Source organism: Chiloscyllium plagiosum, unplaced genomic scaffold (assembly GCF_037043375.1).
Source record: "Chiloscyllium plagiosum isolate Xiang-an unplaced genomic scaffold, Cpla_swu_hap1 HiC_scaffold_3, whole genome shotgun sequence".
NCBI classification, from domain to species: Eukaryota; Metazoa; Chordata; class Chondrichthyes; order Orectolobiformes; family Hemiscylliidae; genus Chiloscyllium; species Chiloscyllium plagiosum.
In genome coordinates, this window is record NW_028270141.1 from 45,417,001 (window position 1) to 45,429,678 (window position 12,678).

General features: G+C 41.9%; 1 protein-coding gene across 1 annotated transcript in view; it reads right to left on the reverse strand.

Moving 5' to 3' along the window:
• pgbd5 (piggyBac transposable element derived 5) overlaps positions 1-12,319 on the reverse strand; it is a 75,619-nt gene extending 63,300 nt beyond the window's left edge. Inside the window, exons 1-2 of the mRNA XM_043681005.2 lie at positions 11,929-12,319; positions 562-989 (exon numbers count right to left, since the gene is read on the reverse strand). Of these exons, the coding sequence (XP_043536940.1) occupies positions 562-989; positions 11,929-12,304 (804 nt within the window). The 5' untranslated portion in view covers positions 12,305-12,319. The remainder of the gene's footprint in view (positions 1-561; positions 990-11,928) is intronic.
• Between the last annotated feature and the right edge of the window lie 359 nt (positions 12,320-12,678).

A 12,678-nucleotide genomic window follows, 5' to 3' on the forward strand; every position in this document is an offset into this window, starting at 1 on the left:
TTACCAAATAACCAACCATTATTCATCAGCCTGAAATGATTTTTTTTTAGATTTCAGTCTTGGGTAAATTTTTTTCCCCCATAGTATGTATGCATGCTGAATGTCAGTGTGGGCCTCCACTGAAGCAATTGGTGAGCCAAACAATTCCAAGAGCAGTAAGGTTTTCCCAAACCCCTAAAACCACAAAGCTCCCTCCAATCAATATTCCTCTCCTTGTGCAGATGCACTGAGCTTCCACTGGCAATTACAGCCAGATTTAGAACTCCATCTGTTGAATCTCAGCAGCAAGCCAACAATAAGGCATACGGCGGCTGCTGTGCTAGGATTCATCCATGGTTAGTGCACTGCATGGAACAAAGACTGTTAGAACATAGTGCCATGGAAGAAAATCAATTCTTTTATACATCTCAGTGCTAATGGGGAGTACACAGGACAGCATATATAATAATTATCAGGTAAATTCTATAGATTTTGTTATCATTAAACAATCTTTCTGAAATCAAATTAGAAATGGATACTCAAGCAAAAGTGCATAGTTCAGAGTGACACTGATGACAGTACCTGTGTTTGAGATGGCTTGAATGCAGTATCAAATGTCATTTGTAGGCAATCCAAAAAAGGTTGAATTTTATACAATCCATGCGTTGTCTGGCTGGAGCGAAATGCTACAATGTGGAAGTACTTCAGGATCTTTTCAAATCTCATTTGTGTCATCATCAGTGCAATGCTCTTGTTGCTGTAAAATCCACCGCTCCATATGCTGAGGACAGATTCGCAGTGGTGAATGCTAGTGGAGATCATATATCCCAAAAATGTTTTCATCTCTGGAAGACTAACATCACTCCAACCTTCATCACAACCAAATCTTTCCTGGTACTTTTTGGCATACATATTTGTTTGAACAACCATGTTCCTTATAACATTATCAGGGACAAAGAGCTGAAAGAAGTCAATTGCACTTGCATTTAGTGGCATCTGATGTACGGGACCTGTAGCAAGAATAAGCAAGAAACAAATGTCTTGGGTTACTTTTCAGTGAAATGCGTAAAAATCTGTAATTGGTTGCATAAGTACAATCATTAACAAAAGCAACACAGCGTTTTTGGATTTTACCATCCAATCAATTTGATCTGTACTACTTATTGACGATTATATTTTAGGAAAGTACATAACTGCCTTCTTAGCTTTAAGTCAATAATTGCCATGCCATGGTGATTCCCCCTATTATTTAATAATGGTCTGGTTTAAAATTATTCAGGGGTTTAAAATTATTAGAGGAGTTCATAGGGTAGGAGACAGAAACTGTTTGCTCTAACAGGAGAGTCCAAACAAGGGATGATAACTAAAAAATTAAGATATTCAGAGGTAATTTTAGAAAAGCTTCACATGAAGCAAACTTGGAACTTTCTCAATCTAAACATTGTTGGGGTGATTGGGGAAAATAAAAATGTCAAAATTAAAAATAGACAAATATCTACTAGGCAATTATTGGGGATTAAGTAATATACAATCAAGACAAGAAGATGGATGTAAATTCAAATTGACCAGCACAACAAGTTCAAAAGACTAAATTTGTGTTCCTCTCTTTAAAATATGAAAACAAAAACTGCTCTAAACGTCATGCACAGTATCATTGAGATTGAATCAAAGAATAGTACAGCACAGGTAGTCATTTGGCCCATTTTCTTTTTGCTCTTTCAAAGGGCAATCCATTAAGCCCACACCCCTGCTCTGTCACCATATCTCCGTACATTTTTCCTCCTCCAGTGAAATCGATATCCACAACACAATCAGGCAGTGCATTTTTAATCTTATCCACTCATTCACTAATAACAATCTTCCTCCATGTTGCCTGTCACTCTTATGGATGCAATTAATAGAAATCAAGTCTTTCCAGCCACATGGTGCAGCCCAACTCATAGATCGTAACTTTTCATTTGCTAAGCGGCAGCCTTGGCTCAGTTCGTAGTACCCTTTGAGCCTACCACACCAATCTACATGATCATCTAACTTGGCACCCTGCTCCCAGCCTCCCGACATACTGACCCCTTTAGCCACAAGAACCATATCTCATTCTTTCTTGAAAACATTCAATGTTTTGGCTTCAACCACTTTGCGTGGCAGAGAATTCCAGGCTTACCATGCTCTGGGTGAAGAAATTTCCCCATATCTCAATCCTCAATGGCTCACCCTGTATCTTGGACTGTGGCTTCTGGTTCTGGACTTCCCAGTAATCAGGAACATCCTTACCGCATTTCATCCTGTCTAGTCCTGTTAGATGTTTGTAGGTTTCTACGAGATTTCCCCTCATTCTTCTAAATTCCAGTGAATACAGTCATAAACAATCCAGTCTTCTTACATCAGTCCTGCCAACCTGGGAACCAGTCTAGTAAAGCTTTGAAGCACTCCCTATATAGCCAGAATATCTTGCCTCAAATAAAAGAGATAGAACTGCACACAATACCCCAAGTGTGATCTCACACAGGCCCACACAATTGTAGCGCAAGATATCCCTGTTCTTGTATGCTCAACCTCTCACTACGAAAGCCAAGCATTTGTCTTCTTTGCTGCTTACTGCGTCGGCATGCTTACTTTCAGCAACTGGTGTACTACGACACCAGGTCTTGTTGCACTTCCTCCCTTCTCAATCTATCACCAAGTAATAATTTGCCTTCCTGTTTTTGCTGCCAAAATGGATAACCTCATGTTTATCCAAATTATTCTTCACCTGTAATATATTTGCCCTCTAAATTTGTAAAATCAAAGCACCTTGATATTCTCCTCAGTTCATTCTCCCATCCAGCTTTGTGTCATCTGCAAACTTGGAGATATTACATTTTGTTCCCTCATTAAACCATTAATATATATTGTGAATAGCTGAGATCTAAGTACTAATTTCTGCAGTACCCCACTAGTCACTTGCTACTACTTGGATAAAGGCTTGTTTACTCCTACTTTGTTTCCATCACAATCTGCCAACCATCACAATCCATGTCAGTACACTACCACAATATCATGCACTCTAATTTTGCATGCTAACCTCTTATGTGGGACATCATTGAAAGCTTGATCATCCAAGTAAACCATAGGGCTGTCCTTATCAACTCTACAAGTTACATCTTTGAAAAATTCAGAAGATTTGTCAAGCATGGTTTCCCTTTTACAAATCCATGTTGACTGTCCAATTTTGATTGTGCTTTCCAAGTCTGCTGTTCTTACATTTTTAGAATGGACCTATTACCAATATCAGGCTAACTAGTCTATGGTTTCCTGTTTTCTCTATTCCTTATTTTTAAGATAGTGAAGTAACATTAGCTATACCAATCTGTAGGAAATGTTCCAGAGTCTATAGAACCTTGAAAGATAATCATTCACACATCCACATTTCTACCACCACTTCCTTAAAAACTCAGATGTAGATCATCAGGCTCTGGTGACTTATTTTTTAACCCCAATTTCCCCTACACCTTTTCCCTACTAATACTGATTTTATTTTTTCAGTTCCTTCCTCTTGCTAGACCCCCAACATCTTTGGGACATGGTGTCCTCCTTTGTGAAGATAGGACTAAAATATGTATTTAATTGGTCTACCATCTTAGTTCCCAATTCTAACGTGCCTTGTTTCTGACTGTAAGGGTCCTACATTTGTCCTCACTAACCTTTTTCTCTTCACATATCAATACAAACTGTAAACTGTCACAAGCATTTTGTACATTCCCTTCAAGCTTACTCTCATTCTATTTTTTCCCCTCTTAAATCAATCTTTTTGTCCATTTTGTTGAAATCTCAAATGCTCCAAATTCCCTGATCTGCTATTTCTTTTAGCAAATCTGCATGCCACTTTCTGGGATCTAGTACTATCCCTGACTCAATGATGAGTGCAGAATAGCAAGCCAGGAACCGCGCTAGATATACCTAAAATTATCTATGTAATTTGATGCTAAAACAGAATGCACACACATACAAACTCTGAATTGAGATTAGGAGTACGCTATCTGGTCCCTTGTGTCTGCTCTGCCATTCAGCAAGTCCATGGCTGATCTGATTGTGGTCTCAATCCCAGAAATCCATTGACTTCCTAGTTAGTCACAAATCTATTTACTCATGCCTTAAAATGTGCAATGACTCTCCCACTTTCCGGGGAAGAGAATTCCACAAATTCTTAACCCCAAAGAATACAGTTTTATCTCCATTCTTATTTTTAAACTGTGCCTTCTTGTTCTAGTCTCTTCCATAAGGGAACACATACTTTCAAGTTCTTGCAGATCTTGGATGTTTCAGTAAGATCACTTCCCACGATTCTGAACTCAATGAATACAGCCCCAACCCCATACAAAAAAATAATCCTGTCATCCCAAGGATCAGTCAAGTGAATTTTCTCTGAACTGCTACCAATGCAATTACGTCCTTTCTTAGATACAGGGACCAAGCTGTATAGAACACTCTAGATGAGGTCTCACCAATGTCCAGTACAACAGTAGCAAAACATCTATATTTGTATTTTCCATCCTCCAATAATAAACATCAACAATTCCATTCCCAATCACTTGCAGCATTTTCACACTAAATATTTGAGACTGATGTACCAAGATACACAGATCCTTCTGAACTGCAGTTCTTCAATCTTACTATTTAAATAACATACTTCTTTTTATTCCGTTTGCCAAAATGGACAAGTTCATACTTTCTACATTATACCTAATTTGCCTCTTATTTAACTTATCTATATTCCTTTGCAGATTCTACATCTTCCTCACAAACTGTTAAACAGTGGAAATACCAAAGTGAAAACAGAATAAGTTAATTCTGCAATGAATAAATAAAATCAAAGCTCTTCAGTTAACAACAGTGATGGACATTTAAACAACAAGCAAAAGGTAGAGTTCCACAAACACATCCATCAGCACATCAGTGCAAGAGAGAAATTGAAGCATTAACAACTAGTAAGAAGTGCCAAGTCAATAATGCATCCCAACCTCTTCTTGCAAGCCCCTGCATCACAGATGTCAATCTTCGGCCATGTGATATCCAGAGACAGAAGATGGCACCGAATACAGCAAAGGCTATGACCATGCAAAATTCCAACAATAGTACTGAAGGACATACTCCAAAACTAGCTAAAAACTTAGCTATGTTCCAGTACAGATGCAACTCTATTTACCTGACAGGGTGGAAGAGTGCCTTGTTCAAAAAAGCAGCATTACTGCTCCATCATTCTACTACTGATTAAAGTGAGAGGGTGTAATTGACACGATCAAGCAGCACGGTACTGCAAGTACCTTAAGTCTTTCTTCAAATATAGACAAAAGAGCTGAATTCATTAGTTCTGGTAAGAATGATTGCCCTCAATTGACTAAATTAGGGAGCTCAAAAAGACACAAGTCAATGGAACGTCATCCTACTGGAGTCATATCTAGCATGAAGAAAGGTAATTGTGGATATTGAGGTCCATCATTCTCATGCTGTTGATGCAGGAGTTTCCCATAATAGTGTCTAGACCCAACAACATCTATAACCTATCTTTAATGTAAGAACTGGGGTTGTTCACTGGAATTGCACAATGTTCAGTATTGTTTGCAACTCAAATCCTGAAAGGGTCCATGGCCACATATGGAAAGACCTGCACATCATCTTTTTCTCCTAAGCAAACTGTTCAGAGATGTTATCACACACCTTCTGGATCAGGTGGGACTTGAACCCAGGTCTCAGGTCACAACCACTATGCCACAAGAGGGCCCCCAATACTTGCACAATATTAGAAATTAGTTTGACAAGTAATAAGCAACTTTCACAAGTGCCAGGCAATGACCATTTCTAACATAATAAAATATAACTATTTCCTCTTACTATTCAATAGCATACCATTGCTAAACACTATTAACAACACCTTAAAGTTTATTCTTAGACACTTAAATCAACTATGAAATTAAAAAGAGAAATTGCTGGGAAAACTCAACAGGTTTAGCAGCATTTGAGAAGAGAAAGCATAATTAAGGTCTTGGGTCCAGTGACCCCTCTTCAGAAGGGTCACCTCAAAATACAGAAGGCAAGCAATGGAGAAAAATCACATGTAGAAGTTTATGCAGAAAGCACAAAATTGGGGAGGAATTGCTTCTCCATTTGTGGCTGGTTCTCTCTCACTAATGATGGAAAATAACTGGTGATAATGAGGAAACTATAGGGAGGACTGCCAGGTAAGGCGAGGAGAGGATGGTTGGAAAGCAGAGAAGAGGAGTTTGAGAACAGCTTTAAATCCATCATAAAGGATTACACAGTGAAATGGCTGCCAGAGAAAAGTGAAATGACTGAGATAATGAAACCCTTGTAAGTAAGTGTGGAATTTCTAAGTTAAGACTGCATACAGTTAGGAATTACTTTACTATGAAAATGCAACAGTAGCTTTATAATGAATAGCGTGCCAATTATTAAATATCATTCGAAAATGCAGTAACTGCCTGGTTAAAATGTTCCAGCTTTGCGCATGTGATTTAAATACATGAGGAGGTGGTGGTTTTGCTGGACTAGTAAACATGAACTTCAGGCTAATGCTTTGAGTCATCTCTACTTGAAATGTTAGCTTACTGTCTCTCCACAGATACTGCCTGATCCACTGTGATCTCCAGCATTTGTTGTTTTCAATACAAATTCCAACATCTTCAGTAATATTCTCCTATAATGTTCTGAAGGCATGGGTTCAAATCCCACCATGACAGATAGTGATTTCAAATTAAAGAACAAACTTAACCACTAAGTTTTGTAAAAATATCTGGTTCACTCATGAACTTTAGGATTTTTACTTAGCCTTGCCTACATCCAGACCCACAGCAACATAATTGACTCAAATGCCTACTGTTCATTTAGCAATGGGCAATAAACTGCTCTAACCAGCAATATACAGGGTCTGCTTATTTTTTTAAAAAATTAATCTATTTCTCTAATCAACCTGTTCAGAGATGTTATTACACAACTCTGGAGCTGATGGGACCTGAACCCTATCTTCCCAGTCCAGGGGTAGGGGCATTGTATCAAGAGAGCTGCTAGGTGTCTGTTTTTTTCTCTTAATCTATTTTTGTAATAAACCTGTTCAATTATTATATACCTCTAGGTGGGGTATGAACCTGGATGTCTCAGTTCAGGATAAGGATACTACCACTGTTCCACAAGAGGGCCCCCTATAAATAGTGCTGTGAGATATATGATCACAGTGCCAGTTATTTTACAAAATACTATTGTTAATGTGTCCCACCTTTTGTCAATGTATGTCAAGGAAGTTTCATGCTTTTCTTAGCGTGCTGTGGTTTTACATTTAGTGGACGATTAAAAGAAGTGCTAAACAGTTTCAGTTAGAAGAGAAGAGTCTTTCAGCAAAATAAGATGTATGCAGAGAAGAACAGAAGATTAACAGGTATACACTTTACAGAATAAAGAATAGGACTTGGGCAAAGAGCCCAGCCAGGGATTGAGGGATAGAAATAAAGATGCAGAATAAGGGAAAGTCTTAGACAGGTAAAAACAGTGAGTGATGTACATACTGTGGGAGCAAAGTAAATATTTTATGTACGATCGCAAATTAATCATAAAAATTGAATGTGACACTCAAGGTGTATAAGATGAGAATTTATGGGTTTATCCCAGAGTTCAGTCAGACTGCCTGAGGTTTGGTTCTTCCTGCATGCGCTTGAATAAACAATTATAATCTGTAATCAAGAGTGTGGTGCTAGAAAAGCATAGCAGGTCAGACAGTATCCCAGAAGTAGGAGAATTGACGTTTTGGGCAAGAACCCTTCGATTCTCCACCACCTGCAGTCCTCACTTTCTCATACTTAATTATAATCTGTACCCGAGTCTCCTGGTGGATTGTGAAATTGTACCACAACAGTTGATATGGAAATTATTGATGCCTACTTCTAATTTGAGTTTACATAGAACATAGAAAAATACAGCGCAGTACAGGCCTTTTGGCCCTCGATGTTGCGCCGCTCCAAGCCCACCTAACCTACACTAGCCCACTATCCTCCATATGCCTATCCAATGTCCGTTTAAATGCCCATGAAGAGGGAGAGTCCACCACTGCTACTGGCAGGGCATTCCATGAACTCACGACTCGCTGAGTAAAGAATCTACCCCTAACATCTGTCCTATACCTACCACCCCTTAATTTAAAGCTATGCCCCCTCGTAATAGCTGACTCCATACATGGAAAAAGGTTCTCATGGTCAACCCTATCTAAACCCCTAATTATCTTGTACACCTCTATCAAGTCACTCCTAAACCTTCTTTTCTCCAATGAAAACAGCCCCAAGTGCCTCAGCCTTTCCTCATACGATCTTCCTACCATCCTGGTAAACCTCCTCTGCACACTTTCCAGTGCCTCCACATCCTTCCTATAGTATGGCGACCAAAACTGCACACAATACCCCAGATGCGGCCGCACCAGAGTCTTATACAACTGCAACATGACCTCAGGACTCCGGAACTCAATTCCTCTACCAATGAAAGCCAGTACGCCATATGCCTTCTTCACCGCACTATTTACCTGGGTGGCAACTTTCAGAGATCTGTGTACATGGACACCAAGATCCCTCTGCTCATCCACACTACCAAGTATCCGACCATTAGCCCAGAACCCCATCTTTTTGTTACTCATACCAAGGGAATCACCTCACACTTACTACACTGAACTCCATTTGCCACATTTCTGCACAGCTCTGCAGCTTATCTATATCCCGTTGTAACCTTACACATCCTTCCTCACTGTCAACAACTCCACCGGACTTTCGTATCATCCGCAAACTTACTCACCCAACCTTCTAGCCCCTCCTCCAGGTCATTTATAAAAATGACAAACAGCAATGGTCCCAAAACAGATCCTTGCGGAAGACCGCTAATAACTGCACTCCAAGATGAACCTTTACCATCAACTACTACCCTCTATCTTCTTCCAGCCAGCCAATTCCTAATCCAAACCTCCAACTCACCCTCAATGCCATAGCTCTGTATTTTTAGCTGTAGCCTACCATGGGGAACCTTATCAAACGCCTTACTAAAATCCATATACACCACATCTACCGCTTTACCCTTGTCTACCTCCTTAGTCACTTTCTCAAAGAATTCAATAAGGTTTGTGAGGCACGACCTGCCCTTCACAAAACCATGCTGACTATCCTTGATCACATTATTCCTATCCAGATTTTCATAAATCCTATCCCTTACAATCCTCTCTAAGATTTTGCCCACAACTGAAGTGAGACTCACCGGCCTATAGTTACTAGGGTTATCCCTACTCCTCTTCTTGAACAAGGGAACCACATTTGCTATCCTCCAGTCTTCTGGCACTATTCCTGTAGACAACGAGGACATAAAAATCAAGGCCAAAGGCTCTGCAATCTCCTCCCTTGCTTCCCAGAGAATCCTAGGATAAATGCCATCAGGCCCAGGAGACTTATCTATTTTCACCCTTTCCGGAATTTCCAACACCTCTTCCCTACATACCTCAAAGCCGTCCATTCTAATTAATTGTGACTCAGTATTCACATCGGCAACAATGTCCTGTTCCTGAGTGAATGCTGACGAAAAGTATTCATTCAGTGTCTCCCCAATCTCTTCAGCCTCCACACGCTACTTCCCACTACTATCCTTGACTGAACCTATTCCTACCCTAGTCATTCTTTTATTCCTGACATACCTATAGAAAGCCTTAGGGTTTTCCCTAATCCTACCAACTAAGGACTTTTCATGTCCCCTCCTTGCTGCTCTTAGCTCTCTCTTCTGATCCTTCCTGGCTACCTTATAACTCTCAAACGCCCCAATTGAACCTTCACGCCTCATCTTTACATAGGCCGCCCTCTTCCTTTTAACAAGGGATTCCAATTCCTTATTAAACCACGGCTCCCTCACACGAACCTTTCCTCCCTGCCTGACTGGTACATACTTATCAAGGATACTCAATAGTTGCTCCTTGAACAAGCTCCACATATCAATTGCGCCCTTCCCTTGAAGCCTACTTTTCCAAGCCACGCATCCTAAGTCGTGCCTCACCGCATCATAATTTCCCTGCCCCCAGCTATAACTCTTGCCCTGCAGTGCACACTTGTCCCTCTCCATCACTAGAGTAAAAGTCACCGAATTGTGGTCACTGTCCCCAAAGTGCTCACCTACCTCCAATTCTAACACCTGGCCTGGTTCGTTACCCAGAACCAAATCCAGTATGGCCTCACCTCTTGTTGGCCTGTCTACATATTGTGTCAGGAAACCCTTCTGCACACATTGGACAAACACCGACCCATCTAACGAACTCGAGCTATAGCTTTCCCAGTCAATATCTGGAAAGTTAAAGTCCCCCATAACAACCACCCTATTACTTTCACTCTTCTCCTCAATCATCATCGCAATCCTTTCTTCTACGTCTCTAGGACTATTAGGGCGCCTGTAGAAAACTCCTAACAGGGTGACCTCACCTTTTCTATTCCTAACCTCAGCCCAAACTACCTCAGATGGCGAGTCTTCATCCATCGTCCTTTCCACCGCTGTAATACTTTCTTTGACAAGCAATTCCACACCTCCCCCTCTTTTACCCCCACCTCAGACCCTACTAAAACATTTAAACCCTGGAACCTGCAACAGCCAATCCTGTCCCTGTTCTACCCATGTCTCCGTAATAGCCACAACATCGAAATCCCAGGTACCAACCCACGCTGCAAGTTCACCTATCTTATTTCATATACTTCTTGCATTGAAGTATACACAATGAGCTTAAGTACTCTATTTATAAATAGAGTTTAAGTACTCTATTTAGCAACACAAATACATGATAAAGTGTTAGCGAGAGGCAAAATGTAGCCCTCAAGCCACAAAAAATTATTTTGACCCGTGGTCTCAACAATTACAAAACTGGCAGAGGGTGGGAGGGAACTGACGGAACTCGGAGATAAGCAAGACGCCTATAAAATAATTTATTTTAGCATTACAGCTACTTATGAGCAACAAGTAAACGGGCTGCATTGAAAGTCCTCATGAGAGCTGTAAACTCACGAATGCATAGAATTGAAAGTGAACAAACTAAAATCATAACGTATCAGTGTAGATCATAAATGTGCAACAAAATAAATTTCTATACTTAGGAAGATATAAAATTTAGTTTTCGCATTATTTCTCTCCAATCTACCCTCAAGAATTCAACGCTATCTAATAAATTTCTGCAGAATGTGATGACCATGTAACAATCCGAGGCTATATAATAAAAACATTTATTTCCGACCGACAATTCCATCTTGATAGTTTGACAAGCAAAATAAACAAATCCAAAAGGACACCTAAGCAGTTCCAACATCTTAATGAGTGTTCAGCGAAAGCGAACTGTCTGAGATAAATCATTCACAGCTATAGTTCAAGCAGATTGTAAAACTGTGTACGAAAAATTGCATCCTATGATGCAACATGAATCAGAGATGTCAGCGATTGAGAATTTCCCTGGTTATTCACACAGAAACATCACTAAGTATTTGATATATTGACGACAATATCCCAGCTGAGCCAGCAGAGAGGGAATACAGGAAATCTACCCAACCAACCCTTGAAGCTCAAATCCCCCAGCACGGAGATAGTCGAGAGAAACAGAGAGAGGGTGGGAGGGACGCTAGTTCTGCGGGGGAAATGCGGCTCTTCAGGAAGGGTGGGGAGCGGATTCCGCAAACATCCCGGAGATGCAGGTGGAAAGCAGACTGAAGCAACCACCCACCCAGCCCCAGAGGTGTTGCAGCTCCCTGGCAACTGGAGCGGAGGCAGCGATCCGGAAAAGCGACACCACAATAGAAGAGGAACCACAGAGTCACCGACCCCAGGGCGGACCGGCTGGTCAGACCTTTACCCGCGCACACCCCTGGGGCTGACCCTGGATACCGTCCACGGTTGAAATCCCCTATATCTTACCCGCCGAGTCGACGTACGGAGGGAACGCGACGTCCTTCAGCCGCTCGGTCCATCCCGCCGCGTCCTCTCCATCTCCCGACTCTGAGGTGGGTTGTCCGGTGACCTCGGGCCTCCTGCCCCCGGTCCCCGCTTCCCGCACCATAACATCCCCCTCCTCCTCCTCATCCTCATCCTCCTCCCAGTCGGACTGCGAACTGCCAGCCGAGGTGCTGTAAAATGGATTGTCATCGCTGCTGCTGTCGCCACCCGATTCGCCGAACACATCGTCGGAGATCTGTAGGCTCTGGTAGCGGGACCGAGCAGCCCGGAGCCGGGATAGGGAGAGAGCTTTCCGCCGGGCCGCAGCTGCGGCCGCTGCCACCTCCTCGGTCGCCATGGAAATGAAGGGGAAGCGCCCGCTCCCTCACTGCGCATGAGCACCTCCTGCCCCGGGGTGGGAGGGGAGGGGAGCCCGTGGAAAGGGCGGGGCTTCAAAGTGGGCGTGTCTATAAGTAAATGGGTGGAGCCTTAGGGGACCGCCCTCAAAGGGGGGGGGTGTAGTGTAGGTGATGGCTCGATGGAGAGAGTGGTCTCTGTTGGAGGAGAGAAGTCTCAATGCGAAGGGACTTCAAGCAAAGGAAGGGCTCCTCTTGGAGAGGTAGCTCCTGGGTGGGGGCCTTCAGGCTATGGTATAATTGGTATTGGTCGGGTGTGGGCATGGGGTGTCATTCCCCAATGCAGGAAGAGTGAGACATGTAACGAGTGGCAGTG